Raw genomic sequence first — 25322 nt, forward strand, 5'->3', positions numbered from 1 at the left:
ACTAGAAGATGAACACATAGAATCCTGGGAACGGTTGAAGAAGGCGTTCTAGGAAGAATTTAAACTCCTAATGGGTGATAATGAGATTGTTGTTGAAATTTATAACACTAAACAACATGAGAATGTGCGAGCTTACAATTGTAGGCTCAAGGAGTTGCTGGGTAAGATGGAGATCCAGCTAGCCAATGTGATGAGAAAAAGGTGGTTCATAGAGGGATTGGTTTCCTCCCTTGAGGAAGAAAATAAAAGTACTACCTCTGTCCTCGTTCGCTGATGCTTACAATTGGGCAATGGACTTTGAAAGTGAAAATAAAACCTCATGGGGAAAGAAGAAAGCAAGCGATAACGAGAGTATGGAGGACAAAAGTAGTGACGACGAGTTAGAGATAGTACAAACCTTGAGACGAGACATGATGCGAATGATGAAGGAATTGAAGGCCGAGAAAGAGAGTCCCAAGGAAAACAAAGAAATGTGGTGCACCGATGGTAAAGTAGGTCACACAAAAACGACTTGTTTGAAGAAATTGTTTTCTAACATCTGTCAGGTATTGGGACATTTCATTAAGGAATGCTCGCACACCTAAAAACAAGCACACAAGCATTCTTTGCTCAAGGGGAACAAGCAAGCCCACCGGCCACACCACCAAAACCACTTGTTGATTCTAATGCATCACTTGGTGGATATCGCAACAGGTGAGGAAATAATAACCACTACAACAATAACAATAACAATGGCAGCCCAAGAAGTAGATTATAGTATGACACAAAGGGAAGACAAATTGCCAGTATCAAAAGTGCAACGAATGGGGTCACTTTGCTTGAGAGTGCCAAAGTGGTCAAAATAATTCAAGCATGTTATGTAAGTGGTGTGGACCCAAGAATCATGAAGATGTCGACTGACCAGAGTGGATGGGTGAATATGTTGGCCGTGGATGAATCAAACGAGGAAGTTTTGGTGATCTCTAGATTACAAACAAAGAAGGCAATATACCCAGATCCTTGTACGGAGAAGGTGAAACTCCAAGAAGCCAAAGACGATGTAGAATGAGTGATGGAGAATGAAAGTAGAGCCTCCAATGAAGCCACTTGTACTCCATTGCAGTCAGTCGGAATCGGAAAAGAATATAGTACGATAGGTACTGCAAACAACAATACTTGTAAAGGTAACAAACCTACAAACTATACCACAATAAAAAATGGCAAAGTACCGTGTCCCAATTATTACCTTTTGTGCCATGAGTGTTCCCAACGGCTTAATGCCATGTTGGTTGGCACCCACCAGGTGAAAAGTTGGTGGCCAAGTAAGGGAATACGGTATATGTTAATTTTGTGGATCAGAATTAAAATTTATCTTGTTCTATGTATTATCTATCACTGCATTGTTGTATAAATCTGATTGTCTTCTTTTATGTTGCAGGACAAAAGGAGCATTTTTATTTCAATGTCCATTCTCTCACATTTCATTTGGTATATGTAGTGAGCTGGGTACGGTCAAGCGATGCCTTGACCGGCCATGTCTTTTGGACATGGCCGATCAAGACATCACTTGATCGTGCCCCCTCACGATAATAAATGTTTGAATGAGAGACTTCATTTATCTCTCATTCAATCATTTATCTTACCGAGGCTATCATGTATTAACACTCCCTCTTAGCTAGGTAAGATAAATGTAAAATGTATTGGGAGCAATATTCATAAATCGTATGATGCTTATCTTGGGACCATAGTTTCAAGATGTGAATTGCCTTTGTCGGCGATTCTATTCACAAACTCTTGAGTGGATTGCCTCCGTCGGCGATTCTATCCATAAGCTCTTGTGTGGATTGCCTCAGTTGGCGTTTCTATCCACAAGCTCTTGTGTGGATTGCCTCAGTCGACGTTTCTATCCATGAGCTCTCACGTGGATTGCCTCAGTCGGCGATTCTATCCATGAGCTCTTACGTGGATTGCCTCAGTCGGCGATTCTATCCATGGGCTCTTGTGTGGATTGTCTCAGTCGGCGATTCTATCCACAAGCTCTTACTTGGATTGCCTCAGTCGGCGATTGTATCCACAAGCTCTTACGTGGATTGCCTTAGTCAGCGATTCTATCCATGAGCTCTTGTGTGGATTGCCTCTGTCGGCGATTCTATCCACAAGCTTTTACGTGGATTGCCTCAGTCGGCGATTCTATCCACAATCTTTAGTTATTGTAAGATCGTCACCTTCCAATAACCTCAAAAATACAAGTGGAAATCATTTGGAAGTCGTCACTTCCTTATGATTTACACAGGGCCCATAAAATAATTATTAGTATTAATAATAATAATCAATATTTACAATTTTTACCTCAGAAGTGCTCAATCTTGACTAGTAAGCTTCCTCTCAATCACAAGGTATCTTGAGTTTCTTCTAGTGAACATATTTTTCTGAACATACGTCTAAATTTCTGACTTCAGCAAGGGACGCTTGTAGTTTAAGTTTGAGAGGACAAGTTCTTGCAATGTGGCCATATTCGACACTTTCAAGGAGATATCAATCTGATCTTAATCGAATCTTCCTTCAGGCGGTTAGGCTTTATAGACTGAAACCTGGCTCTGATACATGTTAATTTTGTGGATCAGAATTAAAATTTATCTTGTTCTATGTATCATCTATCACTGAATTGTTGTATAAATCTGATTGTCTTCTTTTATGTTGCAGGAGAGAAGGAGCATTTTTATTTCAATGTCCATTCTCACACATTTCATTTGGTATATGTAGTGAGCTGGGTACGGTCAAGTGATGCCTTGACTGACCATGTCTTTTGGACATGGCCGATCAAGACATCACTTGATCGTGCCGCCTCATGATAATAAATGTTTGAATGAGAGACTTCATTTATCTCTCATTCAATCATTTATCTTACCGAGGCTATCATGCATTAACAGTATAGTTGGGTGAATTGTAATCCTTGGCCGACCATTTTTGGTCTTCTTCTTTGTAATAATTGTATGTGTGAATAAAGATATATTTTACTGCCCTGTCTGGTATGCATTGTCATGTATATTATTATTTCCTGTATTTGATTTATCAGATATAGCAGCAAACAACTGGCATCCTTCGAATCAAATTCCAAAGATAGAGAGTCGGGTATGGATGAAGGAAGGAAGGGCATGGAACCTAATGAAGGAGGAGTGCTCAAGTTGGAAGACTGTTTTGAAGATGAGACGAGCTCCTTGAATGGACTATTCTATGGCAAATGGAATACTACAAAGTCTTCTACCCCTAATGCAACATTCTATAGATTGGGGTGGTCGAGGAAGGCGACCAAGGTGCCGAGAGTGCTACTTTCCCTCTAGAGTACGAAGTGTACAAGGAGGGAGTAGCATGGGTGGATGATATGCCCACCCATCATTTTGAAAGAGGCAAGACAATAAAATATGAGGGGCCAAGTGTAAAGAAGATAAATCTGGGAGATGAAGACAACCCGAAGGTCATCTTGGTTGGTGACAACTGGGACTCAGTACTGAAGGCAGCTGCATTCAAGATATTCATGGAATATAAGGACACCTTTGCCTGGACATACAAGGACCTAAAGGGGTTGCAAGATAGCAAAGTACTTGGAGCTAAAGATTTTGTCCAGCAAAGCATAGATATCATGAATATCCTCAAGGAGAACATTCATCATGCCCAAAATCAGCAAAAGCTATACGCTGACGAAACTCGTGTGGAGAGGACATTTGAAGCAGGAGACTTTGGTGTTTTTATGATTACAACCTTACAAACTATCAACAATCAAATCTAGTGGGGCAGAAAAGCTCATACCTCACTTCTATGGACCATATAGGGTCCTAAGGAAAGTTGGTGAAGTAGCTTATGAGTTAGAGCTTCTCGAAGGCAACAAAATCCACAACGTCTTCCATGTATCAAGGCTCAACAAGGTCCTAGGGCAGCAAGTTATCCCATGTGCAAAATTACCACCTCTCGATGATGAAGAGAAACTCATATTGGAACCATAAATCGTCCTAGACACTAGGGAGAAGAAATTAAGAAATAGAAGTATCATTGGATTCCTAATCAAATGGAGGGGACTACCAAAGGAAGACACCACATGGGAAAAAGAAGAAGATATTAAAACATTCAAGGAAAAACAAAATTAGCTTGAACATGAATGAATAGTACCCTATACGGGTCAACATTATTATATTTAAGATCATAAGTAACATCAATGTAAGAATGTATAGATCATTAATTAAATTGCCTAAAGAGTTAATAATGCATATATATATGAGTAAAAGTTAGAATGATCAGGATGAATGACTCATGAAATGGTCCATTCTAGAACATTTAGAACCTTTAGGGCCTTACCTTAAGGAGTTAAGCAATTTGGTTACAACAACCAAGAAAGAGGGAGGTGAGAATGGTGGTCAAGCTAGCAAGGGCTGCCAAGTAGATGCTTGGTGTAGGAATGGCTCAATAAAGGCCCCATTTCTTCCCAAAGAATAGGTAGGGGAGTGAGAATGTGGACAACAAACATGAGCTGCCAAGTGGAGTAAGAGGGTTGTAGGGAACAACCTCTCTTAGGCTTGGTGTAGAAATGGATCCATATAGGCTTCCAATTTCTTCCAAAGAAAGGAATGAGAATGGCACAAAGGCTAACCTGAACCGCCAAGCAGAGCAAGGTCTGTTAGGCTTGGTGTAGAAATGGTTCAAAGGAAGTCCCCATTCCTTCTTAGTATGATCAAAAGACTAGTATGAAAGCCAACTTGAGCCGCCGAGTAGTGTAAGAGAATTGTAGAGAACAATTCCTCTTAAGCTTGGTGTAGAAATGGCGCAAGGAAGCCCAGTTCTTCTAAGTTGCAATATATGCAGTAGCGATTAAGCAGTAATCTCTCTAAATCCATCATTTCTTTGATATATATGTCTTGTTTAGAAATTTCTAACCTATGTGCAGGATCATCCAAGAACAAGAGACAAGGTGGAAGGAGTCTTAAATTGCCCGAGGACAAGCAAATTCAAGAGGCTGAGACTGTGATATCCCCAACCAAATGAGTGCAGCATATCACCATGGATTAAATCAGATCAGAACTGTTATCAAGTTACAGGCAGCAACATCCTTGTACTTGATGGTATGCATGGGGAAGATTTAAGACTATCAGATATTATTGCTGTGGGAAGTTTGGAAAAGCAAGGAATGCTTCTAGGAAGCCTGATCATTGAAGAGTATTAAGTCAGTGATGATTAAGAAAGCAGAGAGGTGTTAAGACATCGATTTAGTTAATAACATATGGAGCAGTATCGAGTGTGTTTGAAAAGGCATGTATTAAAGTAGCAAAGGCAGCGATTACAAGATCCGTTGAGGACAGCGATCTCAGTGACACATTTGTAATACACATGAAGGTTTGATAAGTAAAGATAGCCAATGTAGATCAGGATTAGTCATTAATACTAACAAGTAGTTAACATATGATGAATGGTTAAGAGATCGATTCACTTAAGGAAGAGGCATGATTAAGAACCATAAGGTAGTGATTGAAAGGCATGTCTCTTGAGCCACATCCTTCCCATCATATAAGATGGCAATGAAACCCATTCAGCAAATATCGTGGAATTTATCTCTTGTTTCTAATCCAGTCGGATTGCTCTTTAAGAGCCATTGCTGAAGGTAAGATATCAATTGTAAGGAATACAATCTTATATCAGAAAGAGCACGTATCTCTATATATATAATTTGCAGATTGAAATATTATCACTTTGCATACTTTTAAGGGTTATATCGGATATTGCATCAATCTGTTATCCTCTTCACCTATTGTTCTTTTCGATAATATTACTATTGTTCATCAGTTGTATTTCATAGTTCATATTATTTGCAAGATAACATCAGTATCATAAAGGAAAGACATCTCCTGAAATCAATAATTAATAGATAATTTTCCCTACTTCCTAAATAACCATATAAGGGGATATTACAATGGCCTTGATCACATAATTGGCTTACACTCAAAAGGTTGTGTTTTAAGCCTTCACATGTAGGACATTGTTTATATTAGTTTTTCCATTATCAAGACTTATGGTTCTTTTTCCTACCATAACTGTTGGAGCATTGTTTCCAAACTCACTGTCCCACCATCAATAGCCTTTAACTTGATGAATTTACTTTTGTCACTTGTCATGTGACATGAACATCCACTATCCACATACCATTGGTCTCCATCATCTTGGGCATGTAATGCTGTTTGTATCGGTGTAACATACCAGTTATTTTTTTTTGTTATTAGGCCAATAACAATCATCCACAACAAATAACCCATTAAGGTTAGAAAGCATAAACTGAAAACTTGCTGAAGATTGCAACCCTTCCACTTTTTGATCACCAAGTGCCCAATGTGGGAAGGTGAGAGCATACGGTGAATAGGGGATCGTTAGATGTCAAACTGCTGAAAGATGAAATGAAACACAATACTGGGCGGCAAACCAGCCCCTTCCGCTTATCCAACGGGAATGCAAGAAACTTAGTGGTGAACCAGCCAAGAGAAACACACAAGGCACAAATCACTCAACCGCAATATTTCAGCGGGAGGACTGAAATTACAAAACAAACTCAACTCAACCGCTTATGCAGCGGGAGGACCATTACAATCAGACATCACTCTACCACTTATGCAGTGGGAGGACTGAATTACAATTTACTTGAAAATAGGCGGCAAACCAGCCTCTTCCACTTTTCAGCGGGGTGAGATTTACAAGGTAGAATTGGTTAGTAGTACTACTACTTAACCTTACAATAATCAAGATAATGTGAGAAGAGAGTAATGCTGAACATCCAATTAAGAATATGAAATTTCTGCTAACATCAAAAATCTGCAGGCTGGAATTGCGAAACCAGCAGCCTGTGGATTCACTAAAACGCTCATAACTCTCTCATTACTCACCCAATTCACCCAAAATCTGTTCTAAACAATTGCTATACCCGCCACAATGAGAACAAACCCAAGGAAAGCCATCGAAACACCCATATTTATTTTGCACGCTTCCCAATGCATTAACTAAACCCCACGCCTAACCTGGGAAGTTCGATTTTCAATATAAAAATCCACACTCAAAATAAGATGCTAAAAGCTTACAATATGCATCGCCAGTGGTAGGAAGGAAGGATGAGCCGGTACCCAGAATGATGGAATCGCCTGGCCAAGAGATGCGAGCAAAATACACTTTCAGCAGTCCCGCGACCAGCAACCTGAAAACACTCCAATCTCAATCAAAACACTCCACAATCTGCAACTTACACACCAACAACACTGGGAATACATGAACACAACTAGGTACTATCTTGCATGTACGAAACTGAGACTTAGCTAGGAAGCCACACTTCGAAGCTTAGATTTTTCAATCGCCAATTTGGCAGCATAACGATGCAAATTCATTTCATACCAAATGAGAAGCCCAACACTCTCATTTATAGATTTTGAGGGCTCAAATTCAAATTGACAATCCCTCCAAATGAATGCCAAATCCAAATGCACATTCACTTCACATTATTTTGAAATTACATTTCATTTCTCCTTTCTCCAAATCGACCTTCTCATAGGAGCAAATATTCTTTATAAAAATGACAATAAAATCATAATGTGGCATCCAAGGTAGATAAGTGAAATATATTATAGAATTAACTTATTTCTCCATAAGGCGTCCATCTTGCCTCATTAGTATCTCACTTTATAAAGTATTTTTCCTCAACAATAAATCACCCAATATATAATTAAGGAAATGACTTATATATCAATATAACTTAAGCAACCCCTTTTAAATAAATCGTCCAACCTTTGCCTTAAGTTATAATTTAATTTAAAACACCATTTTTCATCAAATACTGAACCTACCAAAACAAGCTACAAGGATATCTGGAAATAAGTTGAGAGAATTGCCCTGCCAGAAATACTCACTGAATTGAGCTGAGGAACCCTTGCCAAGAATAGCACCAAAAAATGGGGGAAGACCAATTGCTCAAACTAACCTGTCGGAAATAGCCATCTGAACAAGCCTACTGACATTCTGCTAAAAATAGAACTGCTAAAAATAGTACGTACTAAAAATAGCATACTGCTAAAAATAGTAAGTGTTTCCAAAGTAATTTTAACCTCATTCCGAGCAATCGTCATACTTACTAAAAATAGGAAGTCTGGAAAAAGTCACCTGATGCAGATGCATGTCGAACAATCCTAAAGCTCTCTGAAAACTTAGAAGGAATCCAGAATCCAAACTGTCAAACTCCCACATATAGCCCCTGAAATCACGAAAGAATCCTCCTAGAAAATACGAAACCCTAATTTCTGCCCCCGACTAGCCTACGGACCTCCGAACTAGGCTAATGGCCAACAAAACTAATCACTGCGGAGAAGGGGACATTACAATCCGCCCTTCCCAAAATTGCTTGTCCTCAAGCAATGCCACCACAATTCCAGAAAATTTTAAACTAATCCACACCCAAGCAAGTATGAGCCCAGGGTCCCATGTTCGTCTCAAGAATAACCTACCATGCCGATGCTGCACCACTCTGATCACATCAATGAAAACATCACGCCAAAACTGCACTAACCTCCCTTGTAACTCCAAAATGTTACCATCCATGATACTCAAACTGAAAATCCCTGAAGGGTTGAAATCAATATCATGTAACATCTCGTGCCCATAAGGCTCTAAGTAATCAATATCAACAGTGCCACTGTCTATCACAAGCTTGGGCAATAGAAAATAAGGTCTACTCAACTCACGATCAAACTCCACAACACATCTCCATATGGTATCTAACAGAGCCACGACTGTCAATGTGACATCTCTAAATCTTCTTGCAAAGAGGAAAGCATTCCTTTGCAAGAGCTCAACAAACTCATACTCATATCTGCACATGGATCTACTATGCCTCAATTGAATTATCTTGATACAACCATGGAGATTTCTGAAAACTCTTATAGTTTGCACTCCAAGCACCTCAAAAAGGTGAGCCAAAGAAACCAAAGGTTCGCTGTCCCAACCATAAGAAGAAGAAAGGGCATAAGGATAACCTCTAGTTAGAGCTTGAACACTTCCCATACACGGATACTGATTGCCCCAACTCGCCATACCTCTCACTTGAGACCACAAACCCGTCTTGCTAGGAGTCTGTAAAGTTTGAAAAAGAGTGTACCAGTAGCCCACCAAGTCTGAAATGATTGTCTTGATGTCTGATTTTAGGAAAATCAGCATCCAAAAAGATGAACAGCTGCTGCAACACAGGAGATCGTCGTCCAAAACAACACATCTACTCATGTCCAAGGCTGGAAAACACCTCCAAGCAATCTCCAATTGAAAACCATTACTTGCATGACCAAAGAAATTGCACCAACTCCCCTGAATGAGAGCAAACCATAAAGTGAAGTGGCTAATCTGCAACCAATCAGCAAGCCCAAATCTGAAAATCTGATCCATTCTTTTCCAAAGAAGATGCCCAAGAGTATGCATTTGATCAATGCTCCAATTTTGAAACAATATCTCATGGTTGCAAATTGCACTTGGATCCCAGACTCTGCAATGTGATCCACCCTCATTAGTGAAGTCAAAAGGAATTCCCACATCAAACTTGTAAAATGGATTAATAAATGTCCATTCAGCATCTGTATCAAACAACGGACTATCAAAGTCATGTTCCACCCAAACATTCTTTTGCTCCAAAATCACTTTTTCAGATCTTTGGGGACAAAGAAAAAGATCATACTCCTTCTGAATGCAATCAAGCTCCTCCATTACCTGATTGATCTCCTTGGTCATTTCTCTATTCTCTTTTGTTTTTAAATGGTTGAAATCAGCAAACTGATCTTCTACCTCCATTAGAACCAACTGAGTATTTTCTAACATGTCCTTTGTTGACTCAAGCTCAAGAGTAAGCTCTTAAACTTTCCTCTCTTTTCCTTGGAAATCACTAAGGATCTTCTTTGCTGATTTGATGGCATAATCACGATCTGTGATCAATTGTATGCACTTTGATTTCAATGTCTCCAAAGAGTCTTTGATGAGTTGCAGATTAGGGAGAGCAACTTCATCCATAACTCCCTTACGTCTCTCTTCAATTTGAGCCTTCCAATAGAGTTTTTCTATCAAACAATGTGTATGGTCAAACCCAGATAGAACTCGCACCTCATTCTCAAAGGACTTCATGAATTTATCCTTCCACTTGTGAACATTTAATGGTGGTGTACTAGTCATTGGCTGCAACTGAAAATCAGAACTTTGTTTCTTGTCTTTGCTGCCCACAAAGCTGCTCCAAGACTCTTTTTCTTCACCACCCACTAGCTGCAATTGCTCAATATCATGAAGAGGATCAAATTCTACTAAATCTTCAACTTTTTGCTTACTACCAACTTCATGAATGGGTGAATCAGATTTGCATTTTAGAACCTCTTTAAACTTTCCATCATCAAAAACCATATGGTCCTCTAACTCTACAACACAATTTGTTTTTTGAGCTTCATCAGGATCAAAGGAAATTCATCCCACACAGGCTCCTTGTCATCACTAGGTGCCATCATACCCGGATCCCAAGTGCTAAAGGGCTGATTACTTTGTTTAGTTAAAAAGTGCTCAGCATAGCTCCAAGTATCATCCAACTTAGATCTTGAATCTTCTCTTAATTTCCACACATTGCTATTCTCACCAAGAGCAATGTTAGAACCAAGTGATGTTTCATCTTCCCACTCAAACAGTGGACTGCCATATGTTTTCACTTTACCCATCTCAAACAATGGGTTATCAACGATTTGGGAAGTATTTCCTTTCTCCAACTTAGACCAACAATCCTGCTGTCCTAAATCTGAAAATTCCAATTTAGGACATTGCTCAAAGACTTTCAGAATTTGGTCAAGCTCATTCTTCAAACTACGAGTCTCAATCCCATTATTCTGAAATGCAATTTCTGATTGGTCCTCTAAATCTGCCCCTTGAATGTCATCATTATGGTATATTTTAAACTCACAAAATAGGACAGCCTCTTGGTCATTAGGAACTTCATCATTAGCTGCAATATTTTCAGCTTCATAACATGAATCTCCATCCAACAATCTGTTAATCTCTCCCTCTTGTTTAACATCTTCAATTTTCATCTGCTCTTCCTCTAGAAGCACATGAGTGCATTCAACACTGTCACTAGCTCCATAAGAAACATTAAGAGATTCATCATGCACAACTTCAAATATTGTTTTTTCTTCTTCTTGAATGACAACCTCATCAATGGTAGGTCATGCATCACCACAGAGTTTTCATGAAGCACTGTCTCAAAGTTAGGTGTCAAAACACCAACTCCATCATTTGTCTTTGTATTAAAGATATTGTTTTCAGACTCTTCCTTATGTTTGGATTTTGCAAGAACCTTTACGAACCCCATTTTAATATTTGGATCCTTCATCAAATTAATCAATTCTTGCATTAACTATAGTAGACATTCTTTTAAACTGTGATATGCAACCAAACAACCACGACCCAACAGGATGGCAGGGACAACTTGTGCTCTGATACCACTGTAGTATCCCAGTTATTTTTTTTTGTTTTTAGGCCAATAACAATCATCCACAACAAATAACCTGTTAAGGTTAGAAAGCATAAATTGAAAACTTGCTGAAGATTGCAACCCTTCCACTTTCTGATCACGAAGTGCCGAATGTGGGAAGGTGAGAGCATACGGTGAATAGGGGATCGTTAGATCTCAAACTGTTGAAAGATGAAATGAAATACAATACTGGGCGGCAAGCCAGCCCCTTCCGCTTATCCAGCGGGAATGCAAGAAACTTGGCGGTGAACCAGCCAAGAGAAACACACAAGGCACAAATCACTCAACCGCAATATTTCAGTGGGAGGACTGAAATTACAAAACAAACTCAACTCAATCGCTTATGCAGCGGGAGGACCATTACAATCAGACATCACTCTACCACTTATGCAGTGGGAGGACTGAATTACAATTTACTTGAAAATAGGCGGCAAGCCAACCTCTTCCACTTTTCAGCGGGGTGAGATTTACAAGGTAGAATTGGTTAGTAGTACTACTACTTAACCTTACAATAATCAAGATAATGTGAGAAGAGAGTTATGCTGAACATCCAATTAAGAATATGAAATTTCTGCTAATATCAAAAATCTGCAGGCTGGAATTGCAAAACCAGCAGCCTGTGTATTCACTAAAACGCTCATAACTCTCTCATTACTCACCCAATTCACCCAAAATCTGTTTTAAACAATTGCTATACCTGCCACAATGAGAACAAACCCAAGGAAAGCCATCGAAACACCCATATTTATTTTGCACACTTCCCAATGCATTAACTAAACCCCACGCCTAACCTGGGAAGTTCGATTTTCAATATAAAAATCCACACTCAAAATAAGATGCTAAAAACTTACAATATGCATCCCATACCTATTCTATATTCCCCCTTCCTCTTCCATATCTTTGATTTTTTCTCTTCTTGTGCTATGAAATTCTTCTTTACATCATGATGCTTTTATGTACTTGTTAATATAGTTCTACAAAATCATGCTGTATGCCCAAAGTTGTTACATCTATAACATTCAACATTGTATAATAAGGGAGAAAAAGGGTTGTAATTGTCAACGTTTTTGGTGATGTTCCTATTGCTGTTCCAAGTAGAATTCATTTGGTGTGTTCTACGATTTACGGCTTTGTGACCAAAATGTTTACAAGTAAAGTAATACCCAACAAAGTTATTCTTGTTCCTATTTATGTGATTATGTCTTGGATTAAGTATCTTCTTATGTTTGTCCCTGGAAATGTTGCTTGAGTTATGAGGAAGATGACTCTTCTTAGCTTCTTTATTCTTCACGAGCTTTATCCTAAGTTCAACATACTTTTCTGCTCCTCCTGATTTTTTAGGTCATTCTCCCATTTTGCTGCTTTCTCCTTTGATGGAACCTTTGAGTGCATCAGCATAGCTTTTTGACCTTTCTATAAATCTTAGCCCTGTTTTGTTAGATGTTGATCTTTGGCTATTAATAGTTTGTCCAAGATTTCTGAACTTTCTCATACTTGAGATTTGTTTTCAGTTTGAGGGATGTTCTTTCCAATTCACCATTTAAGGAAGCTACTTGAGATTCAAGTTTACTGCAAGATTCTTCCTTTGCCTTAAATTGAGAGCTCATCTCTTCTTCCTTTTTCTTTGCCTCATCAATCTGAAATTTCAATTTGCTGGTCTGCTTTTCTGTTTCTTCAAAGGTTTTGGTCTTTGTGCATTCTTCTTGAAACCGGTGTTTGTATTTCAGAACTTTCTTCCTTAGTCTTTCTATTTTATCTATGGCTCGATAGAGCTCTTCTTCAAAGCTGTCTTCATTGTCACTTTTTGAATTAGTGTAATGACCCTTATATTATGTTCATTTATATTCTATATATATGTATTCATTGCTTTAATTATTCCCATGCACTATTATTGTTAAGAGATTATTATATTACTTACAATAAATTTATCCACAATTTATTAATTAATATCCTTGATTATTAATACTTATTATTAATATCCTTGTTTATAAACGTTCATTATGAATGCCCAATGGTCTAATTAGTATTCTTGCACCGATCTGTATTTAGAAGGAATAGACGTGACCCATAAATCTTAGTGAGGCATGTAATAGGTATCGGGTTCCTTTGGGAGGAGTCACAGCCAGGCGATGGTCTTAAATACCATCGACCCCCTCTCCTATGTAAGACACATTGACCACAGGAAAAGAAAGAAGAGGGAGTGCGGAAGGAAATACCACAGATCAGTAACTGGGAAAAACTCCATGGTATGAGTGAATAGATTAGAAGTGGTTTCTAGGATACTGATTTATTAGTGCAGTTTAGCATAGATAAAATAATCAACACTTCTAGTAAAATTTACTCTTGTTAATATAATTCAATATGGACATTTCTAATATAACTTAATATTGCGGATACAAGGAATACTAGTACAATCAATATTAATACAATTCTGTTGGTACACAATGATACTATTAACATATTTAATGTAGTGGTCTAAAACTAATACTGTTAATACAAACTGTTTAAATAGTATAATACTGTTAATATGGATTTAATACTGTTGATACAAACAAAACTGATAACAATAAATTACTAACAATATTGTTAACATTCATTGATAAATGGTAATACAACTTAATGCTGTTAAGAAGGTTAATTAACAATCAATATTAAAGTGAAAATAAATGTTTATTATAACAGTTCTAAGCATGGTGATGGAAGCATGAAAGTATTGTGAGAGGAGTACGATGTATGAGCATCCTTCTACATACGCCACCTCAAAGTGGGACAAGATGAGCCCATAGAGGCCAAAGGAGTACAAAGGGTACGGTCTTTGGGTTTGGGAAGAGATGGTTTCTAGGGCACTCTCCGCAATCTTTCTCCTCTTCTCCACCATGGTTCACAAATACAAGAAGTAAAATTGTTAAGGTATTAGGATGATAAATAGATGAGGGTCAAAGGCACCTTATTGTTGAAGTGAATCAATCATAAGAGGTGAGAGGTTGATATGATGGAGGGGAACGGTGTACAGCCCTCACTAGGTACGCTACCTCCTGATGATTGGTTGAGGACCATCGGTTAAGGACCACATGAGGCCACAAAGGATAAGGTCTTGCTGTTGGGCCTAGGGTAGAGGATACTTAGGGCACCTAATCATGTCTTCCAACTCAACCCTCTTTATGGTTGAGTTTCCATGTAATTGTTGATATGGGTTGTGTATATATCCTAACCCTAGAATTGGATGTATTTCATGAGTTATATCTACATTGTTGTCTAATCTCATTGCGGTTTTTGAAAATATAGGCTTATCTCTTCTTATTCTTAAATGAAGATTATATCCCTAACTATGTTTGCCCTTGTTTCATTCTAGATTTGTGAATTTAGGGCAAAGTAGAAGGTGATCCCAAAAAGGGGACATTACGTGTAGGCTTGGCACTTTCCTCCTCATGTGAGAAGTTCTCAATTTCATTATTTTTTAGATTATCTTCTTTTGTTTTGAATGCCATGAATAATATATCTTCTGTATAATTATCCCAGTCAGTTTCATCGGATGAGCTATTGTCCGTATATGCATAAAGACTCTTTCTGTAGCCATTATTCCTTTTATTGTTCTTATCATACTTGTATTTGAACTTATTTTCTTTTCTTGGGTAAGGCTCTTCTTCATCATTGCTGTCACTTTAGGTATGGATGATTTTTAATGAAGTGTCCAACTTTCCCACAACTGAAACATTTAAATGGCAACTTCCCTTTGTTCTTTCTTCTCATCATTTGAACAAAAAGGGCTTCCTCTTTGTCTGTGTCTTCATCGAAGCTTTTTCTTATTGAAGGTTCTCTGTTCTTCAATTTCCTTGTAGCTTTGAATGCTGATTCCCCTACTGATGAATCTCCTTTTCTAGTCCTCATTTCATAAGTTGTAAGAATTCCATGTAGTTCATCCATAGATAGTTGGTCCAAATCCTTCATTTCCTCTATTGCAGAGACTTTAGAATCAAATCTATCAGGGACTCACTTTAATATTTTTTGTATTACTACTGGTTCATCTATTTCCTCTCCTAGACCTCGTATTGTATTGACTACCTCGTCAACTTGAAGGGAAAATGCTGCAATGTTCTCCTCTTTCATCATCTTAAGGCTTTCAAATTCTCTTCTGACTTTGAAGTTTTGCTTTTTTCACTTTAGTGTCTCCCTCATAGGTTTTTTTCAATTTATCCCAAACTTCCTTTTCTGATTGACAGTGCATCATTTTTACAAGTTCTGGTTCACTTAGTCCACACAAAATTGCATTTTTTGCTTTTGCATTGTTCTTGCATGCTTTCTTCCCCATTGCATCTAATGGAGCATTTGGAGCCTTATACCAACTCACCACTGCTTGCTAGATGTCATATCCCAAAGAGCTTATAAAGGTTTCCATTCTCAAACTCCAGAACACATAATTAGTTCCATCAAACAATGGAGCTTTACTTGAAGAGACGCCATTAGATTTAGCCATGTGTGCTATTATGATCTTCCTTCTAGTTGGTTAGACTAGTTTGGAAGGCCTGCTCTTAAACCAATTGTTAGGCCCACAATTATACTGAGGGGGGAGCGGGTGGGGGTTGGGGGGCAGGGTAAATTAGTATAACACTTCTTCAAATTTAAACCTTATTATTGAATTAATGCAACAACTTAAATGCAAAAACACAAGTACACAACATATACATGAAAATCCTAAATAGGGAGAAAACTACAGCAATAAAATTTCTTTATATGAACAATAGTTTTTACAACTTGTAGAGGCACCAACCCCTCAGTCAATTTGCGAGCACCAACTCACTAGAGGCACGAACCCCTCATTCAATACTTTTCACACAAATCTGCTATAAGCCTGATTTCCAGTCTGCTACAATGTCTTCCTCAAATCTGTCACAAAAAGAGCATGATAATCTCCTTTAAGATCTGCACCAATTCCTTCAACTCTGCTGTGAAATGGTCATAATTTCTTCATAAGATTCTATTCACCATTTTCTGTAATGAAGCTTCACCAGCTTTAAGTCTGATATAAATCAGACAAAAGTCTGCTCTCTGTGTATGCAGCCTTTTCTTCTATATTCTCCAACACACTTTCTCAAGTTCCATTTCCAATCTCCACATATATGTTTTATTTTAAGAGTCATGTCTTATTGAATCGGCATGTCTTTTTGGTATGTTTGTTTTAATAAACACCACTCTCAATCGCAAGCTTTGGAGAATGATTATTAATCACTTTTGTTAAGTCTTGTTTCATAACAAGATCGTTTTACTTCAAAACCTTTTAAAACTACACCACTTTAAAATTGCACCTTTTTGTTATGTGAATAAGACAAAACACATTCCCTTTTTGAATAATTTGTCTTCTAGTGGAACAATTGTCCTCTTAAATATTTCGCACCCCTTTGATAAATTAAGAATTTTTGTTAAGAGTCTCTTAATTGCTTCTTCTCGCTTAAAATCTATCGCTGCTATTTAAAGAGATATTTTATTAATTCTAATAGCTGTCTTATTTGTCTCATTCTAATTTTGTATTGTTCTTATTTTTGTCTTATTCACTGTTCTATGTAATCGCTGTCTGTCAAAACAGTAGTAGTATTGGCTCATTCTGATCTTTCAGGATCAGGTTCAGATCTCTTATAAGTCTACGAATCTAGTATACTATCTGCTGCTTTATATATTGTGGAGATGTCTTTTGCAGTTCCAATCTTCAACATCATAGATGGGACAATTAATCTCTGTCATAATAATGCTGATCAATCCTGATTATGACATCAATGACAACAACTCAACATGGATCTGTATCATGGTTATGACAGTTACATTACATTATGACTCTGGCAACAACGGATACTTATACCTTTTTATAAAGTTCACTTTAATTTAATATTATGTGAAACTTTATAACTTTTAAAATTAAAAGAAAAGAAAAGGGAGTCAGTTATTGAAATTGAAAGGGCAGACTGGAGAAAACGCTTTAAATATGTAATTGAAGGACAATAGAGGTGTCTGGAATTTTTGATCCCCATTGCGCTTTGATGCAAGAGTGAGGTTCGATCAGAAGAGGGCATTCTTATTCATATCTGATAAGCGGAAAAGCAGAGGATTTTCTTTCTAAACATAATCCTTTGTATGAAGGGGCTGGAATCTTTGAATTCTAGTTTGATCAAAGGAATAAAGGGGCAATTTAAATCTTTGTGTTTATTTGTTCTCTTTGCAGTTGTAACTTTTCCTGTGTGAATTTGCAATTGTCTGTGATCTCTCCTTCATTATATCTGGTTGTGGGTATATATGTGGCTTCGAATCTTTGAGTTCTGATCTGCATATACATATTTGGAAGAAATCTATGCTTATACCCTAGTTAAGGTTGTTCGTGGGTATATATGTGGCTTCGAATCTTTGAGTTCTGATCTGCATATACATATTTGGAAGAAATCTATGCTTATACCCTAGTTAAGGTTGTTCGTGGGTATTGATTAGATGATCTTTGTGTCGTTTATTGTTGTTTCCCCTTCTATTCTGAATTCATAAACACATTCATATCATAGTGATGAGGGGGTGTTAGGTTGCCTTTCCTGCTTTCCGGTTAAAAGTATACCCCCCGAAATTAGATTACATTAAACAAGAGAGCTGTACCTCTAAAATTCAGAGGAAAATCATTAACACAATAGTGATTTTTCGAACTGTTGGTTAGCAATTTGTCTTCGTATTTTGGTAAAACTGAGTCAATTTATTTATTATCTTTAAAGGATAATTCTGTTTACTAGCGAGCAGTTAGTTCACTTTTGTTGGTTTCCTTTTTCTCTTGCAAGGTATATAACAAGTACGAGAATACTAGGATTAGTTATGGTGCACCTTTCAATTCCTAATGCTTATATTTATTATTTATTTTGTATTTTAGTGGTGCCCATTCGGAATATAGGCACTCATTGGAGGTTGCAATGTTTGCTACTTGTAAAATGTAATATGATGTGTTGTAAGAGAATCTATATCATATAAGACGAATAAGTATATTATGTAGGAGGTGTAAGCATCTGACATTGTGTGATGCGTAAAAGATTCTATGATGCATAAGAGGATGTAAGGGGGAGTTGGAAAGTGGAATACAAAAGTCATGAGAGACTTTTGACCAACTTATGACTTGTAAGAGCATGTAAGGGGGAATTACAACGTGGACTAGAAATTCCATGAGACTTTTGACCAACTTATGACACGTAAGAGCATCTTGTAAAGAGGTGGAAAAGTCTAAAAATGAAGTGCCCAAGTTTGGTGGAGGAATCAATGACGTGAAGGGGCTACGTTCTATTTCTAGAATGTTGACCCATGATGATTGGGGTGTTCGAAATTGTGCCATGAGTTGGGATGCCACTTTGGCTTTCATGGATTTGGCACATGGTATCATAAACCATATATGGTTTCTAGGTTTGAACTTCTGTAATGTCCCGTTTTAGGAACAATGCAATATAACCACAAAAGTAATGTTTTGATATCACTTGTAATGTCCCTTATTGAACAATATATGAATTATAGGACATTTAATGTCTGTTTCTTACAATAAACTTATGTATTTGGAAAAAAGAATGCAATTATATAATAAATGATAACGATCAAGCCACTGACTGTCTCTGACTTATACAATTATGATTATGCTTGAGTGAATTGATATCAATTTGCACTAAGTGCACAACTACTTGCTGTTTCAAATAAGACAATATAAATATGCAATGGACTAGAAGTCGATATTGCCAATGGCAATATGAATGGCTGTTTCTGATTTGGAATATATATTATGCACAATTGATTACTGCTGTTTCAGCTCTGGAAATGATATTATGCAAGGTATATAGTGCTGTGTCTAATTTGACCGATCCTTGGCTTTATGCATATGATATTGGAACTTCGCCCTTGCTCACACAAGCTCTTCCATACTGGAATAAGAAACAATATAAAGCACAATTGATAATGAAAGTAATAGATTCGATTTCCATAATATACCCTTGCAACTCGAAGGGATTGCATTCATGTTTGATGGGACACATCTTTACCCATCGTCCTTCTTTATAAAGATATCGATTAGCATAATGGTTGTTTATTATAACTAATTGCTATCACCCTTAAAAACCTGCTGTAATTAACGTTGGTTATGACTAATCATGAATTAGTCAACTCTTTTCTTAAACCGATATCCTTAACTGTTGCTGATTATTTAATCTCTTTAAGTCACTGTTTTAGCACAGATCAGTGCTTGTCCCATACTAACCAAATTGCTGCTACATTGATGATTGATATTAATCCAATTGTGTCTCCTTACAGTATATCAATGGATCAATTACTTGTATAATCACTGTTATCCATTTATGTGTGGCATTAGTTAATCTTTGTCTAATGGATGTTGATTGATCTTAGTCAATATGCCTTACACAACTGATTACAATCCAATGATCTGCATTGTTATTCATTAGGACCGAGATGCAATGATAGTTGTCTTCATAGTAATTGGATGTATTATATATCTTGCAATAATTGTCTTTATGGGATCATTAATCATCTTCTGTCTTGCATAGTCATTGATATGGTTCTGCTGATGTGGATTCTGCTGACTGAGTACAGTGATCACTCATGTGTACAAGTTTGATTATCTTAATCCAATCCTTCTTCCATGAAGGTGGTCTTCTCATTTGGTATAATAGAAGTATGATGAAATGAACATATTATCTTTATTTGAGATGATGATCATTGCCATGATAGTGTTGATGGAGACATTATTCATCTTGGATCCTGATTTATTTTTATATCGCATACCTTTTGCCAATAAATAAGTTTCAATTTTTTAATTAACTTATTAAATCGTATATCTTCTAGTTCCTAAATTGGGGACATTACAACTTGGTTGTATAATAGATCCCTAGATTGGTGGTTTAGAAGATGCACATGTATTTGCAAGGGTTAAGCTACCAGATATTGACTCCAGAAGCCAGTAGTTGCACATGCTGAGAGAATTAATTAGCTTTTGTACTATATGTGTTTTATACAACACCTCAAATGTTAATTGCATTCATGAGTTCTAAGTATTGACACTTCACAGTTAGCTTTGATACCATCGTAGAGTGATCTCTATGGAGTTTATTTCATTGTTTTGATTGATTCTGAAGACAAGCTGTAATCTTTTTGTTTTTCTGTGATTTTTTAAATATTTCATTATTTTTGTAATTCGAGGGCAACTTTATTGAAATACACCAAGTTAAAAACTTTTTTGTGATAATGTTCAAAAAGAGATAAACTAGATTTGGATTCAAATAATATGGTTTTGTTTAAGGCACATGTTTTCATTTTAGGGGAAACTGAAAATCATGCATTGGCAAGAATTGAAAGATAATGTGCATAACAGTGATTGAAATGTTTTGACTTGTTGTTTCATTGCAACTTGTTGCATCTGTTGAGGGACTGCACACTACTGTATTTGGACCATACATTAAAAAAGATTTATGTCAGAGTGATTTTAGTTGTCTCGATCTTGAATTCTTTTAATTTTCTTTTACATCAAATAAATCTTTGGATAAGTTGATTTTAGTTAATTATATTCTTCTAAAGTATGGAATCTTTGTAGGAAGACGAGCTTAAGTCCTTTGTGGATGATGTTGGGGTTTATACATCGTCAGTATCAAACCATGCAAATCCATTAGCAATGATAGTACTTGCTGTAAGTTGCAATCACCTTGTCGTATTTGGTAAAATAATCTTAAGAATTCTGCCAATATGTAAATCAAGCAAGACTTTTTCTTATGCCTGTAAAATTTATGCAATACTAAATTATCAGTGCTCTTAAGATATTTAACAACTTACAGCAAGTGCTCTTGCAGGACCCACGAGCAAATATTAGAGGCATTCTTGAAAGCCTTGGTACTTTTTCTCTTCCAACTTTTTGTTTTATTGTTCTATATTTGTTTATTTGAATGGATGTGGAGGGTTTTAATATTCTCTACCAAATTTATGTTTGATGAACAAAATGAAATTTTTTGTTTTGCAAGTTGAATGCTGTAGGCAAAAAGTGAACATCCTTTTCTAATAGAATCTTTTATTCAAATGGTGTATGAATCAATAATCATAGAATTGTGAATTTGTAAAAAGTAAATGGAACCTTGATGTAAGTTCACAAATATCATTGAGTGAAAACTTTTCCATTTTTACTTTATTAGACATGAGCTATTGATTTGTTGCCTTAGAAAGATTCATAAGATATGCGTGCTTCAACACTTGATGTAATAACCTTGGCCAATAATTTTGACAAACTTGCAGGTTTTCCACTTTCCTCTCTTCTCTCTTTAATTTTTTTGTTAACAAAAGGAAAAGGTAACTTGATATGTTTTTATAAGTATAGATCACACAACTGATGCAGCTCCATTCAATAACAACATCCCTTAGATAGAATGCATGAGCTTACTATAAAATACATGTCATTCAATGATAGAAGATAAACAACCATAGCGGAGTTATAGCAAATCAATATATCCAGTAATCAGGTGTAATACATGGGATATCAGACATTACAATAGCAGAGAGTTTTATTAAGCAATACCCGGATAAATCAGTCATCAGGCGTCTATCAAATAGAACACTGATTCAGTTACTTGTGCTGTTATTCTTCCAGCAACTCCCTTTCATTCACAAGTGCTGTGTGAGCCCAGTAGACTCCTTTTATAGGCCTTGAACTGTCACTAAATGCTGTCGACCTCACTTTATAGGAGGGTTGATCTCCAATAAGAAGCATTGGTTTCCTTTTTCACCCACGACTCTTCTAATTCTTGCTACATCCCATATTTTACCATTCTCTTCTCCTGCGTCTACCAATCAATACTCCATGCCCCCTGCAAATAATGTCTCCTTGGGAATGCTTAGAAACTTCCTTGGAGTGGGAGATATGTTTCTTCCAGGGGGTGGCAGAAATTGCAACCGGTCATAACCTTAAAACAAGGCGATGAGTTAAGTGGTGCCTAACTTGGTACTTCTGAAAATCCCTTGAAGTTTGTGGCTAGATTGGAATGAAATAAAATAAACGCTTCAGAATATCCAATCTCAAATCATCACTCAATAATAAGTTTCTTGTTTTCCTACAAATAGTAGCGTTAATCGTTTGGGGAATTAATTGGCAAAACAAAAGTATAAGTTATTTTGAAAAAATTGGATTTACAAAAAAACATAAAAAATTACAGAAAAACAGTCAATTTTTTTTTTTTTATAATATTTAAGGGCATTTCCATAGCATAAAGATATTACTTCAACATAATAAATATATTTTTTTATAAATTTTTTTGTAAAAAATAATTACTGCAGAAATTATTTTGTTTTGTATTAAATATTAAAAAATATAAACGTTTATATTTTTAATTATTTAATAGAAAACATAAAATAATTTCTGCAGTCACGTTTATATTTTTTAATATTTAATAGAAAATATAAAATAATGTTGCAGTCATTTTATTTTACAAAATTTATATTATTTAATAGAAATATAAAAAAAATTGCAATATTTTTTTTTACAAATTTTATATACAAAAATTACTTATCATAAACAAAAATAAACAAATTGGTATCAAAATCCTCCAAACGATCCTTGGCAAAATAGAATAAGCTGTGCAAGGGAAGATATAAGTTAAATTTTGACGGGGCTGCCAAAGGCAATCCAGGGCAGGCAGGATATGGCTGTATAATAAGAGATGATGAGGAAATTTTTTTATTGTCTTTATGGTGCAATGGGCAAGGCAACAAACAACAAGGCAGAAGGAACAGCCTTGGAGAAAGGTATCAAATTTTGCTCGGACGGGGGGATAAGCTTTGTTGATTTCGAAGGGAACTCTTTAGTTACGGTTAATGTAGTCACAAAAGGGTAAAGTACAAATTGGAGATTAACTCAGAAAATTAGAAACATACTTCGAAATCTAAGAAGATTCCGAATTATACGGTATCTCATATATATCAAGAAGCTAACCAAGCTGCAGACTTTTTGGCAAACATGGGAGTCACCTCAGGACAAAGAGAAATTGTAACAGACAGAGTGAATCAGTGGGGGGATCTTCAGAAGATCATAAAATCAGACCTCTCTAATCCTGAAATATATAATCGAATGGGAATGGGATGAGGAAAGTACACTACTTGTGACCTTGGAGGAAGTAGATGTATAGAATTGTCATAAATTCTCAAGCTTTTTGAAAGCAATTAGAAGGGACACATTAGCAAAACAATTATGTTGATTAGAAACCATGAGACTTGGGGAGTCCGAAGTAGATAGAAAATCTGAGTACAGGATGCTAAGCAAGATTTTTTGGTTCTTCAAGCTTAAGGAAGGGATTCCCTCAAGATTCGTGGCAATCATCGATAACAAAGGTACTCCAGTCAATTTGGCTATATAACCAACTGTGTGCATAGAGTGGGTAGCTGGATAAGTTTCTAAGAATAGAGAGCTATGGTGGGGAGGAAGTTCTTTGGGATCAAATGCAAATGTGAAGAGGAAGATCGGGAGACTCAGATTTGTAGGCTGTTCATTGTTAAGGAGGATTATATCCTGCCTTCAAGACAAAAAGTGCTGGGAGAGGATTCTGCTTCCGGGGCATATGTGCATGATGGTGTCTTGCTAGAGAGGTTCTTCTACACGGTAATCCAGGCCACAGGGTTAGACTACAAAGTAGTTAGATTCGCTAACAAATTGCTTAAGCCTGAATATAGAAATGTGGTCATTATTGAGTCTATCAAAATAAAGACCAATCCAAAAAGTGGGTCCATTGGGGGTGCTTTTGATGTAGAGGTAGTGGCAAAGGAGAAAATCGTGAAAGAAGCCCTGAATCTTCAGGGAAGGAATGGAAAATTACAATACTGTTGCTTTTGGCAATTATGTAAGTCTATATGGGGACCTTTTCTCAGCCTCTCAAATTGAGAGAATTAATACTTTGGCTGAAGGGATGATCACCTTAGGTTGCTAGATGTATTAAGTTTGTTTTGAACTGAATAAAAGGGATCTACCCCCTATAGTAGAAACTTATTAAAAAAAAGAAAAAGAAAAATAAACAATATTAAAAATATTAACAAACTTTAATAAGTTCGTTTATATTTTTTAATATTTAATAGAAATATTAAAAAAAATTGCAATGTTTTTTACAAAATTTATATACAATTTTTTTTGATAAAAAAAAGTCAAAAAGAAAAATCTTTCTATAAAATTTATTCATCGAATCATATAGAATTTTGGTAAAAATTTATATAAAATATATAAACATACAAAATTTAAAATAAATTTCGGTCTGAAATTCAGGATCTTTTTTTTATATAAACTGGGCAAAGGGCCGACTTGACTGTCAATGACTTCCTCATGTGTAGACCTAGTTGTCAATGGCTTCCTCACATCTAGGTTAAGAATGGCCTAGCAGCCGACTCAATAGCCACCCTTCACTTAGTGCGTTAACTTGCAACCCCACGCATGCCATTCATAAGAATGTGTGAGCCATTTTTTCACTTTTTCGTGCATTTTTTTTTTCTGTTTTAGGGTTTCATAGCTAGAGATTTTATGGGGAGTAATCGTGCAATTTTTCTGCGATTAATCGAGCAAAAACCATTGAAAATTGTCAAAAATTGTTGACTGATTTTTATGCAATTTTTTGGGGAAAAAATTGCCAACCTTGCCGATCAATGATTAATTGCAACTGATCGCGATTTTTTGCAGATTAATGCTTCTACGCTACAAATTGTTGATAAATTTATATTGATAAGGTGTTTGAATTTGCAAAATATTCTTGTTATTCAG

At 36.4% G+C, this 25322-nt stretch overlaps 1 protein-coding gene across 3 annotated transcripts in view; it reads left to right on the forward strand.

The window, feature by feature from the left end:
- LOC131029737 (F-box/LRR-repeat protein At5g63520) overlaps positions 1-25322 on the forward strand; it is a 251491-nt gene that overhangs the window by 109155 nt on the left and 117014 nt on the right. For all 3 annotated transcript variants that reach the window (XM_057960372.2, XM_057960373.2, XM_057960374.2), the window contains exons 5-6: positions 21138-21230; positions 21391-21430. In XM_057960372.2, coding sequence (XP_057816355.2) covers positions 21138-21230; positions 21391-21430 — 133 coding nt within the window. The remainder of the gene's footprint in view (positions 1-21137; positions 21231-21390; positions 21431-25322) is intronic.

The sequence above is a fragment of the Cryptomeria japonica genome, chromosome 9, assembly GCF_030272615.1.
Source record: "Cryptomeria japonica chromosome 9, Sugi_1.0, whole genome shotgun sequence".
NCBI classification, from domain to species: Eukaryota; Viridiplantae; Streptophyta; class Pinopsida; order Cupressales; family Cupressaceae; genus Cryptomeria; species Cryptomeria japonica.